General features: G+C 38.0%; 1 protein-coding gene and 1 pseudogene across 18 annotated transcripts in view; both read left to right on the top strand.

Annotated features, from left to right (window-relative positions):
* ULK4 (unc-51 like kinase 4) overlaps positions 1 to 27,952 on the top strand; it is a 714,793-nt gene that overhangs the window by 544,594 nt on the left and 142,247 nt on the right. For all 18 annotated transcript variants that reach the window (XR_010155166.1, XR_010155167.1, XM_063805611.1 and 15 more), the window contains one exon: positions 18,253 to 18,438. Coding sequence is in view for 16 of the 18 variants with exons in the window: in XM_063805611.1 (XP_063661681.1) it covers positions 18,253 to 18,438 (186 nt within the window). In the remaining 2 variants the exon portion in view is untranslated. The remainder of the gene's footprint in view (positions 1 to 18,252; positions 18,439 to 27,952) is intronic.
* Positions 14,335 to 15,113, top strand: LOC129143490 (rRNA-processing protein FCF1 homolog; annotated as a pseudogene).

Below are 27,952 nucleotides of genomic sequence, written 5' to 3'. Positions count from 1 at the left end.
GAAGCAAATAGTTTTGTTTTGAGGGGTATAGCAGTTGAAAAATCAAATGCTTCAAAGAGGCCTTTTGTTACATGAGGGCGTCATTCTAGGCATGAAGAAATTGGGAGGGTGAGGATCCAGGAGAGTCCCTGCCAGGCTAAGCTCTGCTCAGTGCTTGCCACAAAGTAATGAGGACCTGTGGTGGTCACTTCTGATTTTACAGAAAAAAATAGGAAATATGAGTTTTTATGTGAAATATTCCAATTTTTAAATGTTGGAAACTGATATTAAATCTTTAAAATATACCAGACCAAGTAAAACAAGTCTGTGGGGACAAATTTGTTCCAGGGCCTACCAGTTTACATCTTCTCTGTCAGGTCTTGAAGCTCTTGTCCTAGACCCAAATCCTTTTATTTATGTGTTTAACACAGTGTTCCTATTGTTACTGCTGTATCAGTGTGGTCATTTCTATAGAAATGTGTGACTTCTCAGTGTGATTTTATAAAGATCGTATAACCACATTTTTTCCTAGAGGGGAGTTACTTTATGAAAGTCATTGGAACAATAATGTTTGACATATAAAAATTCACATCATTTGCATTACTTGAGGGTATCTCTCTTTTCTCATTCTTCTTTTGCTCCGGATCACTTGCCATTGGGGTGTTTTCACTGACACACTTATTTGGCACATTATTTGCTGGGTGCTGTCTACCAGGTACATAAGACAGGCGGAGAGTCGGCTTCCATGGGCTGAGACAAATGAATAGACATGGTCATTTCTAGGAGTGACGAGTGATCTGAATAGTGAAGAGGAAGAGGTCTTACTGCATTGAAGAGTGGCTTTGGTGTTGGGAAAGGCAGAGTGGGAATAAGATGAAGATCTTTATATTAGGAGGCCAGGGAAGAACTCTCTTAGGAGGTGACCTTTGAACGGAGCCATGATTTATGTGGAGGCACCCTTTTGAAAATAGGCAGTGAATACCCCAGGCAGAGGAGATTGCAGATGCAAATACCCTGAGCGGCACCGTGCTTGATAAGTTTAGAGGAGTGAGGGAAGGCCAGTGTTTAGGCTTAATGAGCAAGGGGCAGAGGTGGGTGCTGGTGAGATGGGGAAAATGGATTGTAGGGGCACAGGTTTGTAGGGGCACAAGATTGTAGGAGCATAGTGGAGCATTGGTTACTTCTTGGGTGGCTGTCTCAAACCCCTGTCTCTCATCCAGTGGTGACAGAATCCACCTGAATGTCTAAAGTAGGGAGAGCAGAAAAGACATGATCAGGCCAGAGCTTTTCCACAGAACTCAGCATCCTAGCATTCACTGTTAACACATTTATCCTCTGTGGTTTCCGAAACCTTGCTGCTTCAGTAGAATTGTTTAAATCTCCTATTTTGACTTTTTAAATGAGTGATGCTTTCCACTTCTTTCGTTATTGACATGAAACTGTCCGTTCATAATGTACGTGGAAAGAGCCTTAGGAAAGTTAATTAGGGCAGTGCAGGAGGCCCAGAAGGCAAGGTTGAGCTTACCTATCTGTGATTTTCAACTTGTTTTTACATTTCTTTTTTAACACCCTGGTACTCTATTCTGTGATATGTAGACTCAAAACTAAATTAGTAAAAATGGTGGCAGGTTTTCTGCCTTCTAAATTCCCACATTTAAAAATATAGTGTACCTGGGATCAAAGGAGACCAAGTATCCTTCTCAAGAGAAAGGGGACGGTGTCAAGGCCCTGCGCAATAGTGTTTCCTTGAGCTGTGTCATCTGGAATTACCACCATTCATCAGCTTAATGATATTTTCTGCTGCCTCTTCAGCTGAGTTTGGGCAGGAGTGATATATGAAAGTGAAGTAGAACAGTATCGGTGGCCTAATGGGAAATCTTTTGTTAAAGATGTCCTAACAAAATAGACGAGTCTATTCTTCAAGTGCTTTTTGGTAGTATAAAAGTAAGTGATTATTTTTTTCTTTCTTGGCTAGTTAATATCTTCTCTGAAAGTAAATATTTTCATATACTTTTTGACAAAGCACTGAACCAGGCATTATTTTTAAAATAGAATTTAAAATGTGAAAGATTTTGAAATGCATTATATTGTGTAGATTGGATAACAGAAAGTAAATAAAACACAACTGTGATTTTAAATTGTTGTAAAACAGTTTTTAAAATTCAAATGTAAGTTTACTATGAAGTATTTCCAAGTTGTATGTGTGTATTCACTTATATATCATCTCTCCCATAAAGCATTTGAGGTGGCTAATAAGAATGCTTGCAATAAAGTTAGGTTTGACAGAAAATCCAAGATGCCAAATGGACATAGTTTTTTGTTTGTTTGTTTGTTTGTTTGTTTTTGAGATGGAATTTCGCTCTTGTTGCCCAGACCGGAGTGCAATGGCACGATCTCTGCTCACCGCAACTTGCGCCTCCCAGGTTCAAGCGATTCTCCTGCCTTGGCCTCTCAAGTAGCTGGGATTACAGGCATGTGCCATGCCTGGCTAATTTTGTATTTTAAGTAGAGACGGGGTTTCTCCATGTTGGTCAGGCTGGTCTCGAACTCCTGACCTCAGGTAATCCGCCTGCCTCGGCCTCCCAAAGTGCTGGGATTACAGGCGTGAGCCACTGTGCCCGGCCCCAAATGGACGTACTTATACTAAAAATGATTTTTTTTATCTGAAGTTCAGATGTATCTGGGCGCTCATTTTTCTAAGTCTGGCAACCCCAAATAAAGTGGGAAGCATGAAGAAAGCAATGGAAATAATATAGGGTGAAGTTTCTAGAAAAAGGAGTCTAATATAATTACCAAAGTTGGGCCATAGTTTTGATTTGGGGAGTTCTGGTTCCCAGACAAAAAAGAAAATATAATTATTTATAAGATGTACATTGCCCAGAAAGGAGGAGGAAAAGAAAACAAAAAAGACGGTTCCATGGGGCAAGAAAGATTTTCTGGTCAAGGGTTTGAAAGAATACTTTTTTATGGATCTCCATTAAAGGTACACTTTGTGATGAGGGTGATGGTGGTAATATCTACTTTTTATTGAGCATTTTATTAACTAGACAATGACTTCTGAACTATTTTTAATTTAGATGAAGTCAGTTTTATCAATTTTTCCTTTTGTAATTCATTCTTTTGCAATTATGCCTGTTAAACCTTTCCCCAATCCAAGGTAAAAATATTTTCTCCCACGTTTTCTCTTAGAAATTTTATAGTTTCAGCTTTTATATTCACGCCTGATATGGCTTGGCTGTGTCCCCACCCAAATCTCATGTTGAATTTTAGCTCCCATAATCCCCTCATGTTGAGGGAGGGACCCAGTGGGAAATAATTGAATCATGGGGGCAGTTTCCCCCATACTGTTCCCCTGGTAGTAAGTCTCACGAGAGCTGATGGTTTTTTAAGGGGAAACCCCTTTCATGTGGCTGTCATTCTTCTCTTGTCTGCTGCCTTGTGAGATGTACCTTTCACCTTCCGCCATGGTTGTGAGGCCTCCCCAGCCATGTGGAACTGTAAGTCCATTAAGCCCCCTTTTTCCTTATAAATTACCCAATCTCTGGTATGTGTTTATCAGTAACGTGAGAACAGACAACTACAAGGCCTTTTATCCTTTTCTAGTTTATTTTGTTACATGATGCAAGGGCAAGGTGAAAGTGTATGGCTTTGCATATTTAAGCATTTTTTGAAAATGTATTCTCTTGGCCAGGCACAGTGGTTCATGCCTGTAATCCCAGCACTTTGAGAGGATGAGGCAGGTGGATTACTTGAGGCCAGGAGTTCGAGACCAACCTGGGCAACATGGCAAAACCCCATCTCTACTGAAAATACAACAAATTAGCTGGGCTTTGTGGTGCATGCCTGTAATCCAGTTACTTAGGAGCCCGAAGCATGAGAATCACTTGAACCTGGGAGGCAGAGGTTGCATTAAGCAGAGATTGCGACACTGCACTCCAGCCTGGGCAACAGAGCGAGACTCTGTCTCAAAAAAAAAAAAAAAAAAAAAAAAATTCAACTGCATTGCCATTGACTTTTATCAGAAATCAGTTGACTTATGTGAGCCTATGGGCTCCTCCTCAGATTTGCTTTGGCTATTCCATGTTCTTTACATTTCCATATGAAACTTTGACATGGCTTGTCAATTTCTACCAAAAAAAAAAAAACAAAACAAAAAACTTGGGGGATTTTGTATTGAGATTGTGTTGAATCTACAAAGTAATTTGGGGAAAATATTGGGAACAACATCAAGTTAACTAATGAACAAGGTATAGCTTTCCATTTATTTAAGTCCTTTTTACTTTCAGCAATATTTTGTATTTTTCATGCAAATGTCCTTCATCCCGTGTCAGATTTATCCCTAAGCATTTCAAATTTTTTTATGCTATTATACTGGTATTGTTTTAATTTCAATATCTGATTGGTACTTACGTGAAAATTGCAATAAATTTTGTGTTTTTTTCTTGAATCCTGCAACTTTGTTAAACTCACTCGTGGACTCCAGTACCTTGTTTGTTAATTACATCTGATTTTCTACATACAGGATCAGACTTATGCAAATAAAGTTACTGTATTACTACTTTTCCAATCGGGATGCCACTGGGTGGAGCTTCAGGTAGGGGGTGTGCTGATTGCATTGGCCAGAATTTTCCAAACAGTGGTGAGAGGAGACATCGTGTCTGTCTTCGTAATTTCAGGGGAAAGCATTCAGTCTCCTACACAACCTTTATCAGGTTGAGGAACGTCCATGAAAAGAGGGGCAGGGGAGGCTTCCAGGTTATAGGTAGATTTAAAATTTTTCTGATTGGCAATTGGTTGAAAGAGTTATTATCAATAGAAAGGTTGCCGGGCACGGTGGCTCATGCCGTTAATCACAGCACTTGGGGAGGCCAAGGCAGGTGGATCACCTGAGATCAGGAGTTCGAGACCAGCCTGGCCAACATGGTGAAACCCTGTCTCTACTAAAAATACAAAAATTAGATGGGCATGGTGGCACCTGTAATCCCTGTAGTCCCAGCTACTTGGGAGGCTGAGGCAGGAGAATCACTTGAACCCCGGAGGCGGGGGTTGCAGTGAGCAGAGATAGCGCCACTGCACTCCAGCCTGGGCAACAGAGTGAGACTCTGTCTCAAAATAAAAAAAAAAAAAAAGAAAGGAATGTCTGGATTATGATAAGAGGTTGTGGAGAACAAAGTTTTAACATGCAGATAAAGCCTCTAAGTAGCAGGCTTCACAGAGAATAGATTGTAAATGTTTCTTATCAGACCAAAGGTCTGTGTTGAGGTTAATGCTGGAGGTATAATGAGGCATGTCTAGACCCCCCACTTCCCGGAACCAGTCTTTCAGGTTCAATTATAGAGTGCCCTGGCTGAGGAGGAAGACCACTCAGATGTTCGAGGGACCTTAGGATTTAGTTTTTGATTTACAAGAAGTTCCCTTCTACCCCTAGTTCACATTGTAAATAGATGTTGGATATTGTCAAATACTTTTTCTATTGAGATGATCTTGTGTTTTGGGGTACATTGTTATGGGTTAACTTGTGTCCTTTGGAAAAGATAGAGTCCTAACCTCCACTCCTGTAGAATATCCTTATTTGTAAATAGTGTTTTTGCAGATATAGTTAGGTAAGATGAAGTTATACTGGAATACGGTGGGTCCTCAATCCAATATGACTGGTGTCCTTTCGAGAAGACAGCCACGTAGAGACAAAGACACTTGGGGGAATGGCATTTACTTATGCTGTCTTTGTCTAGTTTTGTTTCATTTTTCCCTGTCCCTGGTGGTAGGTGACTGTCTAGTTTGGGTATCAGGACAATGTTGAACTCAGAGAATGAATTAGAAAGTATTTTTCCTTTTCAGTTTTCTTGAAGACTTTGTGTACAATTAGCATTGTTTTTTTTTTATAACAGTTTTATTGAGCGATAATTCACATACCATAAAATTAACCTCTCAAAAGTACATCATTCAATATTTTTGTATATTGTGCAACCATTATCTAATTCCAGAATATTTTCATCATGCCCAACAGCAACCTCATACTCATTAAAAGTCATTCCCCATTCCCTCCCCTCTACAACTCTAGTCAATCACTAATTTACTTTCTATTTCTATAAACTGGCCTATTTTGGGTATTTCATATATATGGAAATATATAATTTGATTTTTTTGTTCTCTTAGCTGTATGTTTTCAGGATTCTTTCATGTTTATAGCACGGATCAGTGCTTCATTCCTTGTTATTCCTAAATAATATTCCATTATATGAGTGTATCGCATTTGTGTATCCATTCATCAGTTGATGGACATTTCAGTTGTTTTCACTTTTTGGCTATTATGAATAACATTGCTATGAACATTTGTGTACAAATTGTTATGTAAACATAGACTTTCTTTTTTTCAGTATATACCTGGGAGCTGGGTCATATAGTAAATCTATGTCTAACTTTTAAAGGAACTGGTTTCCAGAGTGCCTCCACCATTAACATTTCCACTAGCAGTATATGAGGGTTTCAGTTTCTCCACATACTCACCAGCTGCTTGTTACTGTCTGTGTTTTTGATTGTAGTCCTTCTATGGAGTATGAACGGATATCTCATGGTGGTTTTAATTTGCATTTTCTTTTCTTTTTTTTGAGACCGGGTCTCGCTCTGTCACCCAGGCTGGAGTACAGTGGCGTGATCTCTGCTCACTGCAACCTCTGCCTCCTGGGTTCAAACAATTCTTCTGACTCAGACTCACAAGTAGCTGGGACTACAGGTGTGCACCACCATGCCTGGCTAATTTTTGTATTTTTAGTAGAGATGAGGTTTCACCATGTTGGCCAGGCTGGTCTCAAACTCCTGACCTCAGGTGATCCACCTGCCTCGGCCTCCCAGAGTGCTGGGATTACAGGTGCGAGCCACTTTGCCCAGCTGTTAATTTGCATTTTCTTGATGACTAATGCTATTTAGCATCTTTTCCTGTTCTTATTGACTATTTTCATACCTTCTTTGGAGAAATATCTGTTAAAGTCTTTGCTCATTAAAAAATTGGATTATTTTTAAAATTAGTGAGTTGTAAGAAATATTATATATCATGTATATACAAGTCCCTTATTAGGTATCAGATTTATAAAATATTTCTCTTGTGGGTTGTCTTTTTACTTTCTTGGTTATATCCTTTATAGCAAATCAGTTTTAGATTTTGATGAAGTCTAGTTTATCTATTTTTTCTTTTGTTGCTTGTGCTGTTGACATCATACATAAGAAACCATTGTCTAACCTAAGGTCACAAGACTTGCTCCTGTGTTTTCTATAAGTTTTATACATTATTTATTTATTTTTTTGAGATGGAGTCTTGCTCTGTTACCCAGTCTAGAGTGCAGTGGCGTGATCTCCACTCTCTGCAACCTCCGCCTCCTGGGCTTAATCCATCCTCTCACCTCAGCCTCCTGAGTAGTTGGGACTATAAGTGTGTGCTCCCATGTCGGGCTAATTTTTGTATTTTTTGTAGAGATGGGGTTTCGCCACGTTCCCCAGGCTGTTGTCAAACTCCTGGGCTCAAGCTTGCCTCCCAAAGTGCTGGGACTAGAGCACCCAGCTACATTTAGCTCTTACATTTAAGATTTGATCCATCTTAAGTTAATTTTTATATATGGTGTGATGTGGGGTCCAGTTTCATTTTTTTGTATGTCCAGTTGTCTCAGCACCATTTGTAGAGAATACTATTTTCCCTCTATTGAATTGTCTTGGCACCATTGTTAAAACCAATTGATATATATGTAAAGGTTTGTCTGGGCTCCTAATTCTATTCCATTGGTCTCTACATCTATCTTATGCCAGTACCACATTTGTTGGATTACTATTGCTTTGTAGTAAATTTTAAAATTAGGAAGTAAGAGTCCTCCAACCATGCTCTTCCTTTGTAATGTTGTTTTGGCTATTCTTGGTTCCTGGCATTTCCATATGAATTTTAGGATCAACTTACCAATTTCTGCCAAACAAGACAACTATAATTTTGATAGAGAATGCTTTGAATCTGTAGATCGATTTTGAGTGTGTTGCCATCTTAACAGTGTTTAATCTTCTGATGTATGAACGTAAGTTTTTTCATTTATGTAGACGCTCTTTAATTTTTTTTTTTTTTGAGATGGAGTCTCACTTTGTCACCCAGGCTGGAGTGCAGTGGTGCGATCTCGGCTCATTGCAAGCTCTGCCTCTTGGGTTCACGCCATTCTCCTGCTGCAGCCTCCCCAGTAGCTGGGACTACAGGCGCCTGCCATCATGCCCAGCTAATCTTTTTTATTTTTAGTAGAGACAGGGTTTCACCATGTTAGCCAGGATGGTCTCGATCTCCTGACCTCGTGATCCGCCCGCCTCGGCCTCCCAAAGTGCTGGGATTACAGGCATGAGCCACCGTGCCTGGCCTAATTTTTAAATATTTTTTGCTACTTTTATTCCTAAATATGCCATTTGTTTTAACGCTATCATAAATGAAATTATTTTCTTAATTTCAACTTCAGATTGTTCATTGTTAGTGTATAGAAATACAATTGATTTTTGTATATCAATCTCATACCCTGCAACCTTGATGAACTTGTTTATTTGTCCTAAAAGTTCTTTAAAGGGTTCCTTAGGATTTTCTATGTATAAGATTATATCTTCTGCAAATAGAGTTTTACTTCTTTTTCAGTGCTTTTTATTTTTCTTATTTATTTTTCTAGCTAAAACCTCCATTATAATGATGAATATGGGAAGAGTGGACATCTTTCTTTGTTCATGATCTTAGGGGAAGGGAGTTCACTCTTTTGCCAGTGAGTGTGTTAGCAATAGGTTTTTCATAGATGTCCTTTATCAGTTGAGAAAGTTCCCTTCTGTTCCTAATTCGTTGAATGTTTTTAATAGTTAGTTTTGTGAAATGCTGCTTTTGTGACTATTGAGAGGATCATGTAGTTTTTGTTCTTTATTCTATTGCTGTTGCATAGAACGTTGATTGATTTTCACATGTGAAACTAATTTTGAATTCCTAGGCTAAATCCCACTTGGTAATGGTCTATAATACTTTTCACATATTGCTGATTTGGTTTGCTACTATTTTGTTGAGGGTTTTGGCATGTATATTCTTAAGGGCTAGTGGCCTATAGTGGGTTTTTGTTGTTATTGTTGTTGTTTTTTGTAATATCTTTGTCTGGTTGGGGTATCAGGGTAGTACTGACCTCAGAGAATGAGTTCAGAAGTGTTCCCTTTTTCTTAGTTTTGTGGAAGGCTGTGTAGAATTGCTATTACTTCTTCCTTAAATGTTTGGTAGAATTCACCAGTAAAGTCATCTGGCTCTGGAGTATGTTTGTTGTTGTTGTTGTTGTTGTTCTTTTGTAGGATGGTTTTTAGCCATAAATTTATTTTCTTTAATTTATAATGTGCTACCCAGGTTATCTGTTTCTTCCTGATTGAGCCTCGGCCTGCTTTCTTCTCTCTGTTACTTTGTCCTATCAACTCTAGCTGCCTTGTCCTATCAACTTGTCCTATCAACTCTAGCTGTCTTTCAGGACTTTTTGCTCTGTCTCCTCAACTTAAGGAATCCACTGGGATCCCCCTCTGTTGTCCTCCCTGCACATAGGCCTGGAAACTTGCTCAAGTCTCTAATCTGGGAAAATAGGAGACCTCTCACCCTATTTGTGTCCCATCTCTTAGGGACAACTGTTCTTCATTATCTTATGTCTAGTGTATTAAGAACCATTGCTTCATGCATTTGTATGCTAGTTTGTTGTTTCAGGCAGTTGGGTATACCCTTCCCTGTTATGCCAGGGAAACTATTAATAAATCAGGGAGTAAAATAAATTTAATGGTCATCACTGGAAAAATAGAATGTTCAAGTAACCCACAGGAAAGTAGAAAAAAGAGAATGAGCAGAATGAGAAACAGGAAACAGAAGACATAATAAAATTGCACATTAGACTTAAGCCCTAGTCCCCCAATATTTACCTTAAATGTAAATTGTCTAAATGCACCAATTATAGGACAGAGATAACTGCCCAGTTTACAGATTCAGCGCTATTCCTATCAAGCTACTGACATTTTTCACAGAACTACAAAAGGCCATTCTAAAATTCGTATGGAACCAAAAAGAGCTCAAATAGCTAAAGCAATCCTAAGCAAAATGAACAAAGCTGGAAGTATCATATTAACCAACTTCAAACTATACTATAACATTACAGTAACCAAAACAGCATGGTACTGTTAGAGAAACAGACACATAGACCAATGAAACAGAATAGAGAACCCAGAAATAAAGCTGCACACCTACAGCCACCTGATCTTTGACAAAGTCAACAAAAGTAAGCAACAGGGAAAGGACTGCCTATTTAGTAAATGGTGCTGGAATAGCTGGCTAGCCATATGCAAAAGAATGAAACTTGACCACTGTCTTTTGCCATATACAAAAATTAGCTGAAAATGGATTAAAGATTTAAATGTAGGACCTCAAACTGTAAGAATCCTAGAAGAAAACCTAGGAAACACCCCTCTGGACATAGGTCTTGGAAAATAATTTAGGACTAAATTCTCAAAAGCAATTGCAACACAAACAAAAATTGATGGACAGGACCTGATTAAACTAAAGAGCTTCTGTACAGCAAAAGAAACAGACAACCTAGAGAATGGGAGAAAATATTTGCATGCTATGTATCTGATGAAGGTCTAATATCCAGAATCTATAAAGAACTTAAACAATTGAAAAAGCAAAAAAAAAAAAAAAAACCAAAACCTCATTAAAAAATGGGCAGAAGACTTGAACAGACATTTCTTAAAAGAAGACATACAAGCGGCCAAGAAGCATATGAAAAAGTGCTCCACATAATTAGTCATCAGAGAAATGCAAATCAAAACCACAATGAGATACCATCTCACACCATTCAGAATAGCTGTTATTAAAAAGTCAAAAAACAGACGCTGGTGAGACTGTGGAGAAAAGAGGATGCTTATACACTGTTGGTGGTAATGTAAATTAGTTCAGCCATTGTGGAAAGCCATTTGGAGAATTCTCAACTTAAAGCAGAATTACTGTTTGACTCAGCAATCTCATTACTGGATATATATCCAAGAGAAAACAAATTGTTCTTCCAAAAAGACACATGCACTTGTATGTTCATTGCAGCACTATTCACAATAGCAGAGACATGGAATCAACCTAGGTGCCCATCAACAGTGGATTGGATAAAGAAAATATGATACATATACAGCGTAAAATAATACACATCCATAAAAAAGAATGAAATTATGTCCTTTGCAGCAACATGGATGGAGTTGGAGGCCATTATCCTAAGTGAATTAACACAGGGACAAAAACCAAATGCCTCAGGCTCTCACTTATAAATGGGAGCTAAACACTGGGTATTCGTGGACATAAAGATGGCAAAAATAGACACTGGGGACTACTAGATTGGGGAGAAAGAGAGGGTGGCAAGAGTTGGAAAACTAACTATTGAGTGCTATACTCAGTACCTGGGTGACGGGAGCAATGATACCCCAAACCTTGGCATCATGCAATATACCCAGGTAACAAACCTGCAAATATAACCCCTGAATCTAAAATAAAAGTTGAAATCATTTTTTAAAAATATAGATGATTAGAGTTCTTAGTCCATTTTGTGCTGCTATAACATAATACCAGAGGCTAAGCAATTTATAATGAACAGAAATGTATTGACTCACAGTTCTGCAGGTTTGGAAGTCTGAATCAGGTAGCTGGCATCTGTCAAGGGCCTTCTTGCTGTATCATAATATGCCAGAAGGCATCACATGAAGGAAGTGCAAGAGGGCGAGAGAGAGAGCCTGAGCACATGCACATATGCAGCAGGGAGCCCAAACTTGTCCTTTTATAAGGAATCTAATCCTGTGATAATGACTCTACTCCCTCTGTGGCAGAATTAATCCATTTATGAGGGTAGAACCCTCATGGCTTACTCACCTCTTAAAGGTTCCACCTCCCAACACTGTTGAACTGGGGGTTAATTTTCCAACATATGCTTTTTGGGGAACACATTCAAACCATAGCAGAGTAACAAAACATGATCCAACAGCATGCTATCTACAAGAAACCTCAAATATAATGATATAGGCAGGTGAAAGTAAAAGGAAGAAAAATGTATATCATGAAAATATTTTTAAAAGCAGGAGTGGTTATATTAATATCAGATAAAGTACACTTCAGAGCAGGGAAAATTACCAGAGGCAGAGAGGGACATTACCTAATGATTAAAAGATCTATCCACTGAAATGACATAACTATTTTAAATGTATGCATTCTAAACAACACGACCTCAAAATACATGAAGCAAAAAAAAAAAAAAAAAAATGATAGAGCTAAAAAGATAAATAGACAAATCAACAATGATAGTTGGGGCTTTCCCACTTAGGAATTAATAGAACAACTAGACAAAAAAATCAAGAATATAGAAAAATTGAACAATACACTCAACCAACAGAATATAATTGATAGAGAGCACTTCACACAACAACAGAATACACATTTTTTTTTCCAGTGCCCATGGAACACTCACCACTAATAGACTGACTCCTAGGCCACAAAAGCAACTTCAAGAAATATTAATAGAATTGAAATAGTATAGAACATTGTTCTCTAATAACAATAGAATCAAACTAGAAATCAATAAGAGAAGGACAATAGGAAAATTTCCAACATTTAAAAAGTAAACACACTGATAACTCATGGGTCCAAGAGGAAGTCACACAGGAAGCTTTTTAAATGCATAGAACTGAATGAAAATGAAAACATATCAAAATACATAGGCTACAGCTAAAAGCTGTCCTGAGAGAAAAATTTGTAACGCCAAAAGCTTATAGACAAAAGGTGTAAAAGGGAAAGATTTTAAATCAATAGTCTAAGTTCTCACCTCCATAAACTAGAAAAATTGCAAAGCTAATCCAAAACAAGCAAAAGGGAAGGAATTATAAAGATCAAACCAGAAATCAATGAATTTGAAAACAGGAAAACAATACAGAGAAATCAATGAAACAAAAAGCTGACTCTGAAAAAAAATCAGTACAATTGAAAAACCTCTATCCAACTAACAAAGAAGAGAGAAGACAGAAATTATCAATATAAGGGATGAAACAAGAGATGTCAGTGTATATCTGCAACCATTTAAAGAATAATAAGGGAATGCTGTGAACAATTTTATGTTCATAAATTCTGTAACTTGGAAGAAATGAGCCAATTCTTCCAAAACTACCAGAACTCAACCAACATGAACACTTGAATTGTCCTATAATCATTAAAGAAATTGAATTTATAATTTAATACTCCTAAAAAGCAAACTCTGGGCCCAGATAATTTCACTGGAAAATTTTACCAAACAATTACAGAAGAATTAAGTATCAATTTTATATAATTACCTTTTTTTTTTTTTGAGACGGAGTTTTCACTCTTGTTGCCCAGGCTGGAGTGCAATGGCATGATATTGGCTCACCACAACCTCTGCCTCCCAGGTTCAAGCAATTCTCCTGCCTCAGCCTCCCAAGTAGCTCGGATTACAGGCATGTGCCACCATGCCCGGCTAATTTTGTATTTTCAGTAGAGACGGGGTTTCTCCATGTTAGTCAGGCTGCTCTTGAACTCCCAACCTCAGATGATCCGCCCGCCTTGGCCCCTCAAAGTGCTGGGATTACAGACATGAATAGAAGAGGGGACATTTCCCAACTCATTTTATGAGGGTGATATTACCCTGATACGAAACTAAGACAAAGTCCTCTCCAAAAAAGACTACAATCAGTATCTCTTGTAAACACAAAACTCCTCAGCAAAATATTAGCAAATTGAATACATCAATGTATAAAGAGAATGAGCAGAGCAGAATTTATCCCAGATGTGCAAGGCTTGTTTAACATTGAAACATAAATTAATGTATTTTACCATATAAACAGGTTAAATATTAAATATTACACGATCATATGGATTGACACAGAAAAAGTAATTGACAGAACCACCAGCACTTATTCATGGTAAAAAGTTATCAAACTAGGATTAGAGGGGGAATCTTCTCAACCTGATAAAGGGCATCTATGAAAAATTTACAGCTAGCACCATACTTAATAGTGAATTACTAAATCCTTTCTCCCTAAGATTGGGTACAAGACAAGAGTGTCTACTCACACTAATCTTATTTAACATCTTAGTGGAGGTTCTAACTAGTGTAGTGTAGGGTATGGAAAGAAATAAAAGGAATACCCCTTGGAAAGGAAGAAATAAACCTATCTGTATTTACAGGTGACACAATTATCTATGTAGAAAATGCCGAAGAATCTTGAAAAAGACTCCTAGAATTAATAAGTGAGTTCAACAAGGTTTCAGGATACAAGATCAATAAACAAAATTCATCAAAATGTGTACATTAAATATGTGCAAGTTTTTGTATATCAGTTATACCTCAGTAAAAAATCAATTTTATTTCTGTATACTAACAATTAATAGATTCCAGAAGAAACAAGAGTATGACGTGACCACGGGGAAGCAAAAGAAAACAAGGAAGTATGCAATCATGAAGTGAATGCTTAGTCTCAGATCAAAGGCTTAAAGAAAAGGGTAGATTAAAACCTAAAAAGAAAGAAAAAGATCCTAGTGTGCTAAAGGAGAAGTTCTTCAACACCGTCCCTGTTTATTTTTCCAGTATATCACACAACTGGGCCCACCTTACCACATCCTTGTTGATAGCAACTTTATCAACTTTTCCATTAAAGCCAAACTGGACTTAGTGCAGTCAATGATGGACAGTCTGTATGCCAAATGTATCCCTTGTATAACTGATTGTATAATGGCTGAAATTGAGAAATTGGGGTGGAAGTATTGAGTGGCTCCAAGGATCATCAAAGGTCCAAGATTTGAACAGTTACCATGCACACACAGAGGAGCCTACGCAGAAGACTGCCTAAAACAGAGAATAACTCAGCATTGTCACATTGTTGCCATGGTTGACCAGAGACCCTAAAAGAGGAATCCATAAGATTCCTAGAGTTCCTATCATGTACATTTCTAACCACCATAGATACAACATGGAACTGATGTCAGATGATTATGGAGCCCCTTGGTTCTAATTCTTACAAGACAAAGTTCCTCTGCCTTTCTCTTGTTGCCAGTTCATTAAACATGCAGTACCATAGGACAACAATAGCCTTTCCAAGAATGGTGCTGGAGCAATTGGATACACAGTGGCAAAACAAAACAACAATAAAATCTTTTACCTAAATCTCATATTTTATATAAAAACCCAAAATTAAGTGAATTAAAGATGTAAAATATAAAACTATAAAACCTTTAGAAAAAAATATAGGAGAAAGTCTTCAGGACACGTGTTTCAGCAAAGAGTTTTTTGTTCTTGCCACCACAAGCACGATTGCTAAGAGCTAAAACCAGTAATTGGACTTCATCAAAATTAACTTTTTTTCTCTTCAAAAGACTCAGTAAAATGGATGAAAAGGCAAGCTACAGACTGGGAGAAAATATTTGCAAAACTATATATCTAAGAAAGGCATATCTAGAATATTTAAAGAACTTTCATATATCAAGAATAAAGAATCAAACATCCAATTAACAAAGGGCAAAAGTCATGAATAGGTGATAAGATGTTCACTATCAGTTGCCATTAGGGAAATGTGAATTTAAACTACAATGAGATACCACCATCTATCTAGCAGAGTGGCTAAAATAAAAAAATAGTGATAACACTAAGTGCTAGGGGAGATGCTGAGAAATTGGATCGTTTGTACATTGATGCTAGGAATGTAAAAAGGTAAAACGCTACAGCTGCCTTAGAAAACAGTTTGACAGTTTCTTAAAAAACTAAATATGAGTCTCCCATACAACCCAGCCATTGTACTCTTGGGCATTTATCCCAGAGGAATGAAAGCTAGTGTTCACACAAAAACTTGTGTAAATGTTCACAGTAGTTTTATTTGGAATAGCTCCAAATTGGGAACAACTCACATTTTCTTTATGGATGAGTTAAACTACGGTACATCTATGTCATGGAATAGTACTCAGTAGTAAAAAGAAATGAACTATTGATACACAAAAATTTGGATGGATTTTAAAGGAATTATGCTGAGTGAAGAAAACCATATATACAGTGTGATTCCATGTATGTAACATACTTGAAATGACAAAATGGCAAACTGGTGTGTGGTCACCAGGGGTTAGGGATGGAGGAGAGTGGGTGTTGGCTCTTACTATAATGGGATCCTTGTGATGGAACTCTTCTTTTTCTTGGTGGTGGTGGTTGTCACCAAATCTACACATGTGATTAAGTTGCACAGAGCTAAATACAATATGTACAAACACACATACACAAAGAGATATAAAATTAGTAAAATCAGAATAAGGTTGATGGCTAAGGTTCTAGCTGTGATATTGTACCATAGTTATTATACAAGATGTTTCCATTGGGGAAACTGGGTGAAGTATATATGGAATCTCTCTGAATTGGTTCTTACAACTGCATGCGAACTTACAAATATCTCAAAATAAAAGTTTAATTCACATGCAAAATAATAAAATTGGATCTCTACTTACACCATATATAAAAATTAACTCAAAATGCATCGAAGACCTCAAAGTAAAAAGCTAAAGCTATAAAGCTCTTAGAAGAAAACATGGGCATGATTGGGTGTGGTGGCTCTTGCCTGTACTCTCAGCACTTTGGAGGAAGACAAGGCAGGAGGATTGCTTGAGCCCGGGAGTTCAAGACTAGCTGTGGCAACATGGTGAGACCCGTCTACACAAAATTTAAAAATTAGCAAGGTGTGACAGTGCACCCCCGTGGTCCCAGCTATTCAGGAGGCTGAGGTGGGAGGATTGCTTGAAGCCAGGAGGCTGAGGTGGGAGAATTGCTTGAAGCCAGAAGGTTGAGGCTGCAGTAAGCTATGTTTATACCACTGCACTCCAGCCTGGGTGACAGAGAGAGATGCTGTCTCCCAAAAAACAAAAACAAAAATAAAACATTCTTAGATATATGTCACTGAAATCATACATATACCCAAGTATAAAAAAAAAGTTAGAGTTTTCAAAATTAAAAATACTTTTTACTTCAAAGGACAGTATCAAGAAAGTGAAAAGACAACTTGCAGAAAGGAAAAACCTTTTAAATTATGTATTTGTTAAGGGACTTGTATTTAAAATATATAAAGAACTCTTAGAACTCAACTATATAAAGACAAATGACCTATTTTTAAAATGGACAAAGGGTCTGCACAGACATTTTCCCAAAGATACGCAAATGGCCAATCAGCACATGAAAAGGTACTCCACATCATTAGCCATCAGGGAAGTACGTCTGAAAACCACAATGAGTTACCCCTCTAGACCTACTAAGATAACTGTAACTAAAAAGACAGATAATAACAAATGTTAGTGAAAATGGAAATTTCATGCATTGCTGGTACAAGTGGCAGCTTTGGAAAACAGTCTGGCAGTTCTTCAAAAGGTTAAATATAGAGTTACTATGAAGCGGGTCAGTAGGTAAAGTTACAATTAAATAGGAGGAATATGGGTATGTCCTTTCACTGCACTATAGTTAATAATAATATATATTTCAAAATAGCTAGAAGAGAGGATTTGGAATGTTCTCACCACAAAGGGTGTATGTATGAGGTAAAGTATATGTTAATTACCCTAATTTGATTATTACACATTGTATATGTGTATTGAAACCTCACACTGTACGCCATAAAAATGTATAATTATGTGGCAATAAAAATAAAATAATAAAAAAAACTTTTTAAAAAGAAGAATATAGGACCTTCTGATTTTGTGCTGTTAGCTTTGTTTGAGCAACTACATACACTTTGAAAAAGATGCATTTAAAAAAGTATTTAGGCCAGGCGCAGTGGCTCATGCCTGTAATCCCAGCACTTAGGGAGGCTGAGGAAGGAGGATTCCTTGAACCCAGGAGTTCAAAACTAGCCTGGGCAACATAGGGGGACCACGTCTCTACCAGAAAAAAAAAAAAAAAAAAAATTAGCTGGGCATGATGATGGTGTGTGTCTTTATTCCCAGCTACTCAGGAGGCTGAGGCAGGAGGATCACTTGAGCCCAGGAGGTTGAGGCTGCAGTGAGTTGTGATCATACCACTGCACTCCAGCCTGGGCAACAGAGTGGGACCCTGTCTCAAAAAAAAAAAAAAAAGTAAAAAAGTATTCAGCAGACTACTCAGGCTGACACCCCCATCAAGCCAAATTTTACTGTCTTTTTTTTTGAGTACTAATACCGTCTTCAAGGAAATTTAAATAGTCTTATTTGTTAATTTTCAGCTTCCTAATGAAGATCCTGAGATTTTTGACGTTTCATCCAAGTGCCTGTCTATACTGGTTCAGCTGTATGGAGGGGAAAACCCGGACAGCCTCTCTCCTGAAAATGTGGAAATTTTTGCTCATTTACTGACATCCAAGGAGGACCCAAAGGAGCAGAAGCTTCTGTTAAGGATTCTCAGAAGAATGGTGAGTTCACACAGAAACCGGGGACACTGTGGGTGGCTTGCTGGCAGCGACATGGACAGTGAGTAGCCATTTCTTGGACCTAATTTCAAATTTACAGAGAATTTGCAAGAGTTGTCAAGAACTCCCAGTCACCTTTCTCCTTAATCACCTGTTGTTGACATTTGTCATATACTGTTTATCTGCATATATACATACTTTTTTCTGAACCATTTGGGAGTAAGTTAGAGACATTGTGCCTCACACTCCTTAACATCTAAGTTTGTATTTCCTAAAATAAAATTGATATTCTGTTACTTAAGTAATCAAAATCAGGAAGTTTAACACTGATAAAATTCCTTTACCAGTCTTCTGTCCATATTCTAGTTGGGTCAGCTGTCCCAGTAACTTTCATAGCCTTTTTTCTGGTGTAGGATACAGTCTAGGATTATGTATTTTGGTAGACATGTGTCTTTAATCTGGAATAGTCTTTCAGTCTTTGTCTTTCATGATATTTTTGAAGATTATAGGCCAGGCATTCTGTAGCATCTCCATGAGTTTGGGTCTGTTTGATGTTTCTTCACAATTAGATTTGTTAGTACTCTAGAAGTAAATTGGTCCTTCTCAATCCATCATATCCAGAGGCTTTTGGTGGCTGTTTGCCCCTTACTGGTGGTATTAATTTTGATCACTTGGTTTAATCAATGTGTAGTTAGTTATTATTATTTTGTAGTAGTTGCAAAATGGAAATTTTCTCATCCCCAACATTTATAACTCCCAGCATTCCACTGTAAGGAAAAACTTTCCCTTCTGCTTCACTTATTTTATTTAAAAATGCATATATAGCTGACGTCTATTTGAAAGTACTTTTGAAAACCTATTCTCTTTCTACAGTAAATCTTTCCCTGCTGATTTTGAAGGCCACTATTTACAGTAGCTAGTGTTGAAGTTAATAAAGGATGGGGGTTTTGTTCACCTATCATCTTCTGGTTTGTCAGTCTGTGTTCACTTCTAGATCCTAATACCTTGAGGTGTCCTTTGGCAGGTGGAGGCTGTGGATGTTCCAGAGTTGTACTCAAAATGACTTGCACCAATTTGATAGGTAGACAGTTGCAGCGAGTGACCCAGCTGAACCTGTATGACAGGTGATGGGTGACAGAACTAGAAGGGAGATAAAGAGATTGACTCCTTCACTGCTATATTGTGCTTTTGTATGGGTGTGACTCCCCCCGACCCCAAAACAAGACTTACTAATCTCAGCAGAGTCACTACCTGAATTGCAGGATTATGATGGTCTAGTTCAGTTCCCCAAGTGTGGGATGAATACTTCTGAGGACAGTAGGTCTTGGAGATGGTACATCAGCCTAGCACTAGATGATGTGGAATCACGTAGTGAGGCAGTTATTTCATTTCCATTTTCTTTTGGTCTTTCTGGTTATTCAAGGCAAAAGCCTCAGTTGTTGTGTCTTTAACACCCCTCTAATCCTTCAGAATTTCCCTTTTTAACAGAGCAGGCCTCTCAAGCTCTCATCTTTTACAGTGGAGATGTTTCTTTAAAAAATTACTTTATGTAAAGAAAAAGGTGAGTCAATCTGAAGACAAGTACTAGAGACTGTAATAATACAAGTGATCTGTAGATATGGCAAAACTGTGAATATGGTAGAGAATGTCAGAAGCTTGGAAAATATTGGTCTGATATCTGATATGGTTAAATTTTGTAGGGATCTACAGTCTCTTTGAAACTCAGGACCGGATTTTTTTTTTGAAACTTAGAAATTTCAGATCTTTTTGGCATGGTACTTACACCGTATATTATATGATGCCCATAGGAGACACTCAGGCAATGACATCATAAGCACAGTAATATTTCTGTGGCAAAATGTATGAATATTTACACCAGGCAGGGGTAAATAAAGACCAAACATGGGCTCCTGTGAGTTCAAGTCAGGTTTTGCTACCGTATGTGTTTTTGAACAAAACTTACGAAAAAAAGTTTGGATTTTCAGAGCTTTCTAGATTTTAGAATTGCAGATATTATGGAAATAAGTTATGTTATTTACTAAAACACTGATCAAATTAATCATACAGATTAATTAATAAGACCCCAACTTGGTCAAAATAAACAGATTCTACCATCTTTTAGTTTGCTTTACTATTTGAAATGGCTTCTTTATAATATGTGACCTGCCTTATAGGGCCAGGTAGATTTTGTTTGTGGAAGAAAAGTTGAATCCAAGTGATTTTTACCTTTGTATGCAAAAAACAGAAGTTGATGCTGGTGCTGCTCATCTATTTTCTTTTTATTGTGGTAAAATGTATATAGCATAAAATTTATCACTAGAATTATTTTTAAGTATATGGTTCAGTGGCATTAAGCATATTCACATTGTTGTGCAACCATCACTATTATCCATCTCCACAACTTTTTCATCTTCCCAAACTGAAACTCTGTGCCTATTAAACAATAACTTCCCACTCCTCCTTCTCCCAGTGCATGATAACCACCATTCGACTTTCTGTTTCTATGAATTTGACTACTCTAGGTACCTCGTACGAGTGGAATTATACAATATTTGTCCTTTTATGTCTGGCTTGTTTCACTTGGTATGTGGCTTCAAGGTTAATTCATGATGTAGCACATGCTAGAATTTCCTCTGTTTTTAGGGCTGACTAATAATCCATTGTATGTGTATACCACATTTTAAAAATGTATTATACATTGATGGACATTTGTGTTGTTCCACCTTTTCTGTCCCATTTATTGATTTTTTTAAACTTATCTCTGTTATTATCAGGATTGGCTCATGAATTTTTCAGTGAGTTACAATCCACGGCTGCCCCAGATTTGGCTAATGGGAATGGCTTTTGGATGTCTGCTATGTCATTTGACATTATCGATCTTTTTTTTTTTTTTTTGAAGTGCTTTCAATCATAATGTGATATTCCAGGCTCATGTTGTATTACTGCTGCAGCCTTGGAATCAGGCATTTCTCCAAGAAACTGTGGAGCCGTTCTGTGTGGTAATTAGGAAGTAAGATGCAAAAATGTTCTGCATTGGGATCACAACAACTGTTTGCTTAGCAACAATAACAGAAATAGCCTGGACAGTCCCAAGAGTTAAAATATACTGTTTTCTACCCTCTTCTGGAGGGTACCTGTGAAGGTCACTCTAACTCTTTGATGTCTCTTCTTTAGTTGTTCAAGAATGCCCATAATGTTTACAGGCCTGCCATCTGTGATAAATGCCTCAAAATCTTCTGAAAGCTTTCTAATTTACCCTGGGTCAGTCAGTGTTGGGCCAAGTCATATAAAACATACAATCAGAGATTCTAGGGGCCCCAGTCAACTCAGTTGTGTCCTTGAACTTGCCCATCCTGAAGCTCAGTTCTAATTAAATGGAATACAGATGGCCTCCAATTTGCCATGGTTCAAATTCGGATTTCTCAACTTTGCACTGGTGCAAAACTGATGCTCATTTAGCAGAAAGTATATTTCAAGTACCCATACGACCATTCTATTTTTCACTTCCAATATGATCTTCAATAAATTATGTGAGATATTAAATATTACAAAATAGGTTTTGTATTAGATGATTTTGCTCAATTGTAGGCTAATGTAAGTGTTCTGAGCACATTTAAGGTATGCTGGGCCATGATGTTTGGCAGGTTAGGTGTACTAAATGCATTTTCGACTTACATTATGATGGGTTTATTGGGAAGTAACCCCATCTGTACTGAGGTTAGTACACTTGGAGAGAAATAGCAGCAGGTTACCCAAAGAGGAGTGTGATACTACCTGTCTCATGCTTCTGGACTGATTTAGTCCGTCTTCCTCTTTGTTCTTCTGCTCTCTGTTTTTAATTCTCTGGCAGCCATTGTTTTGTAATTGTTGGCCTACTTTCTGTTCTTATCTTTACATTACCCTTGTTCCTGGGTAGTAATGTGGTCGGTCTTGTTATTTGTTGTTATCTTCAGAATGTGATGGTGTCTGACGTGTAAAAGTTGTTCATCAGTTGTTGGTTACTACTGTGTGGTAGTCTCTGTGTTAGAATTTTTGGTGCATTAAGTTCTTTTAATCTTGACAGCATCCCTGGAGATCAGCTCCAGTGATTGTTCCCAGATTATTACCATTTTATAGGTTATAAACTAAGGCTCAAGGAGCTTAAATAATGTTCCCAAGACCACCAACTAGGAAATGGTAGAGCTGGTATCAAGCCCAGCTTGGATTGCTCCAGCCCATCCTCCTTCGAAGTAGCTGGCTCCAGGCTGCTGCTTTGCCAAGGACTGATCTGAGTTCTGCAGGCATTTGTCAGGCAGAATTGGACTGAACTTTGACAGTCCTCCCAGACAGGACCTGAGAGATTCATTCTTTTATTCATAGAAAAACAAGTAATAGATAGAGTTATGACTATGTGCAAAGCACTGCACCAGGGATAATGAAACAGTAAGACATGATCTTGCTGCTCCCTGCCCTCAGGGATCTCTAGCCAGAGAGACATGGAAGCAACCAGCTTCATTACAAAGCAAAATCCAATCAGTGCTATGGTGGAGAAGCCAAGAAAGTTCCGACGGAACAGTCATTGTGGGGAGGAAGTTGGCAAGACATGATGTTTAAAGTGAGTATGGAAGAATGTGTTGGTATTCTATACACTGAGCAGGAAGAAGCACATCCTGAGCAAAGACCCAGAAATCCATGGAGCCAGATTGGGAAGACATAAGACATGGGCCAGGAAAAGCCAGAGCTTTACTAAACATGAGCTTTAGGAGCATTTAGAGTTTAGACATTGTTGATGGAATTAAGGAATTCTGGTCTCTGAAACAAAAGGCTGCTGGCAGCATCTTAATTGAATTAGTTTTCCTTACTGTGGAATAAAACTTTACCATAGTAGCTATCACAGAATAGGTATGTAGTATTTACTGAGCTGAATAAGGAATGTTCATAAAATACAGCGGTTTTGTTATTGGCAGTTCATTTGTGGTCTTCAGTCCATATCGGGAGCTCGTGTTAGTACTTTGCAGACACAGATAGGTCAGACTGAGAAGGACCATAAAAGACATCTAGTTATCCCATACTCTGAAGCTTCAGTCTTCTCCACGCAGCCCTGCCAAGTTTCTGAAGACTGCATGAGATTGGATATGCATATGGATAGAAGACAGGAGCTTGAGTGATATAAGGAACACGAGCAGAAGTTTCCTGTGACTTTGGGGAGACCCAACTCTCAGGCTTGGCTCACTGGAGCAGAAGAATCAGATTCCATAGAGAAACAGAGGCAATCTAGATTTATTACCTGGTGCCAGTAATTGGATTAAGGAGGCCTGACAAATGCATTTTCCTGACCATAAGAAGTTAAGGAGGAAAAGACAAGCTCCCTGAGGACCTAATCAGAGGATATTCATTAAGTACACACTCCCACCAGGAGCACATCTAAAAAGAAGAGTATTCTAAGCTGATGGGGTCATCTCTTTTAAAGCCCTGATGGAAGAGTAGCCTCCTGTGCCCAAAGCTGAGCGAGCCTGGGTGGATTCAGAGAGGGCAAGCCCAAGATATGTTTGACCCCATAATTTACAGGTAATGAGCATGTCAGTGACTGGTAAACCATGGTTGTTAGAGAATCATCTTGGGGAATAATGTAGCAGATCACTCCCTATGAATCACAGAAAGGGCCCTGGATTCTTGACATTTCTGTTTAAAGTCCCAATCTTGTGACAATTACTTTCTAAAACTACAATTTTCACTAACAAAGAAATAGGATGTTTAATTTCTGCTAATGGAGGTGGGATGTGTTTTGCCTCTAGGGTGCTCTTTCTTATTTAGTCTGTATTTAGAACATCCAGAGAATGTTGAAGAAACCTAACGATTTAATTATCTACTGTAATTTAACAGGAAGTTGGGAGGTTTTATAATTATACTTTCTGCTTTAGCTTTAAAAATGTGATGGAAATCCTTCAAGTGTCTCCCAAGTTTACCTTTCCCTTAAACTGGATATCAATGGGAGTTTTCCCAGGGCAATGATTGTAGATTAGCTACTTGTCTCTTAATTAAAGCTAGCTTACTCCAACACTCAAAATATTGACTACACATGAACCACCACAAATTTGTTCTGTGCCTAAAATTGGCTTAAATATATGCTATCGACTACTCTCTGAAAGCAGAAAAATAGTCCATGGAAGGGTGACTATAATATGCTGATGTTACTAACTCCCTGTCACCTTCTCACCCATCTACCTGGTGCAGCAGAGGTGGAAGGAATGTGATTTGCAATAACTCTCTGAAGATGAATAGTATTAATGATTTGTTACAAATATCTATTCCATGAAGAATATTTACCCTGTGGTCTTCAGAAAGTCTTGCTGTGCTCACCATCATTTTCCTTCTGAATTCTCATATAGGTATCGGCCCTTCTCATTCCACATGAGAACAGACGTGTTCTGTTGCTGAAAATGAGTGTAATATAGCATTTCGTTATGTACAGAGTCATTAAAGAGACCAGATGAGGAAACCAGGAATTCTGCAGCCATTCTTTTAATATTTTAGTACCAGGTTGGGTTGTAGAACTTAGAATCAGAAGAGGCATTCTTTCTACTAGATAGAAAAGTAAAGAAATATTCCTTGAGGTATAATAAAAAGGTAAAATTATACCTCTCTCCCTCCTGTCTTATTTTTCTTGGGGTTAAGACCTTCTATTCTTGACTTGTATTCTTAAAGGAAAACAGAATGGGGATTGATGTAAAACCAGTAAAATTTCTAAGAGAAACACTGTGTACCCAAATGAGTTAAAAGTAAATTTAATCAATTTTATATGCAATCTGGTTTTTTAGAAGATTTCCTAAAACCATGAGAGGATGCTCTTAAGCGTTTCTGAAAGAGATCTTTTCTTGAATCCATACACACTCATTTGTAGTTCCACTGGATAAGCATTCTCTGCCACTGATTGCCATAGGGTTTGCAAGTTAATTTGGGAACTCTTTGAATGATTTTGTTGTATCTGTCCAACAAAGAAAAGAAACATGAATGGACCTGGACAATAAATATGTTAAATGAAATAAGCCAGGCACAGAAAGATAAACACTGCATGTTCTCACTCATATGTGGAAGCTAAAAAAAGTTGCTCTCATAGAAGTAAAAAGTAAAACAGAGGGTTCTAGAGGCTGGGAAGGGAAGGGAAGGGGGATGGGAGGAAGGATAGGGAGAGATTTGTTAAAAGATACAAAATGAACTCAGCTCTGCACCAAGCAGACCTAATAGACATCTACAGAGCTCTCCACCCCAAATCAACAGAGTATACATTCTTCTCAGCACCACACCGCACCTATTCCAAAATTGACCACATAGTTGGGAGTAAAGCACTCCTCAGCAAATGTAAAAGAACAGAAATTATAACAAACTGTCTCTCAGACCACAGTGAAATCAAACTAGAACTCAGGATTAAGAAACTCACTCAAAACCGCTCAACTACATGGAAACTGAACAACCTGCTCCTGAATGACTACTGGGTACATAACAAAATGAAAGCAGAAATAAAGATGTTCTTTGAAACCAACGAGAACAAAGACACAACATACCAGAATCTCTGGGACACATTCAAAGCAGTGTGTAGAGGGAAATTTATAGCACTAAATGCCCATAAGAGAAAGCAGGAAAGATCCAAAATTGACACCCTAACATCACAATTAAAAGAACTAGAAAAGCAAGAGCAAACACATTCAAAAGCTAGCAGAAGGCAAGAAATAACTAAGATCAGAGCAGAACTGAAGGAAATAGAGACACAAAAAACCCTTCAAAAAATCAATGAATCCAGGAGCTGGTTTTTGAAAAGATCAACAAAATTGATAGACCGCTAGCAAGACTAATAAAGAAGAAAAGAGAGAAGAATCAAATAGACGCAATAAAAAATGACAAAGGGGATATCACCACCAATCCCACAGAAATACAAACTACAATCAGAGAATACTATAAACACCTCTAAGCAAATAAACTAGAAAATCTAGAAGAAATGGATGAATTCCTCGACACATACACCTCCCAAGACTAAACCAGGAAGAAGTTGAATCTCTGAAGAGACCAATAACAGGATCTGAAATTTAGGCAATAATTAATAGCTTACCAACCAAAAAAGTCCAGGACCAGATGGATTCACAGCCGAATTCTACCAGAGGTACAAGGAGGAGCTGGGACCACTCCTTCTGAAAATATTCCAATTAATACAAAAGGAGGGAATCCTTCCTAACTCATTTTATGAGGCCAGCATCATCCTGATACCAAAGCCTGGCAGAGACACAACAAAAAAAGAGAATTTTAGACCAGTATCCCTGATGAACATCGATGCAAAAATCCTCAATAAAATACTGGCAAACCGAATCCAGCAGCACATCAAGAAGCTTATCCACCATGATCAAGTGGGCTTCATCCCTGAGATGCAAGGCTGGTTCAACATATGCAAATCAATAAACATAATCCAGCGTATAAACAGAACCAAAGACAAAAACCACGTGATTATCTCAATAGATGCAGAAAAGGCCTTTGACAAAATTCAACAACCCTTCATGCTAATAACTCTCAGTAAATTAGGTATTGATGGGACGTATGTCAAAATAATAAGAGCTATCTATGACAAACCCACAGCCAATATCATGCTGAATGGGCAAAAACTGGAAGCATTCCCTTAGAAAACTGGCACAAGACAGGGATGCCCTCTCTCACCACTCCTATTCAACATAGTGTTGGAAGTTCTGGCCAGGGCAATCAGGCAGGAGAAGGAAATAAAGGGCATTCAATTAGGAAAACAGGAAGTCAAATTGTCCCTGTTTGCAGATGACATGATTGTATATCTAGAGAACCCCATCGTCTCAGCCCAAAATCTCCTCAAGCTGATAGGCAACTTCAGCAAAGTGTCAGGATACAAAATCAATGTACAAAAATCACAAGCGTTCTTATACACCAGTAACAGACAAACAGAGAGCCAAATCATGAGTGAACTCCCATTCACAATTGCTTCAAAGAGAATAAAATACCTAGGAATCCAACCTACAAGGGATGTGAAGGACCTCTTCAAGGAGAACTACAAACCACTGCTCAAGGAAATAAAAGAGGATACAAAGAAATGGAAGAACATTCCATGCTCATAGGTAGGAAGAATCAATATCGTGCAAATGGCCATACTGCCCAAGGTAATTTATAGATTCAATGCCATCCCCATCAAGCTACCAATGACTTTCTTCACAGAATTGGAAAAAACTACTTTCAAGTTCATATGGAACCAAAAAAGAGCCTGTATAGCCAAGTCAATCCTAAGCCAAAAGAACAAAGCTGGAGGGATCACGCTACCTGACTTCAAACTATACTACAAGGCTACAGTAACCAAAACAGCATGGTACTGGTACCAAAACAGAGATATAGATCAATGGAACAGAACAGAGCCCTCAGAAATAATGCTGCATATCTACAACTATCTGATCTTTGACAAACCTGGCAAAAACAAGCAATGGGGAAAGGATTCCCTATTTAACAAATGGTGCTGGGAAAACCGGCTAGCCATATA

Source organism: Pan troglodytes, chromosome 2 (assembly GCF_028858775.2).
Source record: "Pan troglodytes isolate AG18354 chromosome 2, NHGRI_mPanTro3-v2.0_pri, whole genome shotgun sequence".
Taxonomy (NCBI): Eukaryota; Metazoa; Chordata; class Mammalia; order Primates; family Hominidae; genus Pan; species Pan troglodytes.
The sequence above is the reverse complement of the archived record's forward strand: the minus strand, read 5'-3'. Positions and strand labels throughout refer to the sequence as shown.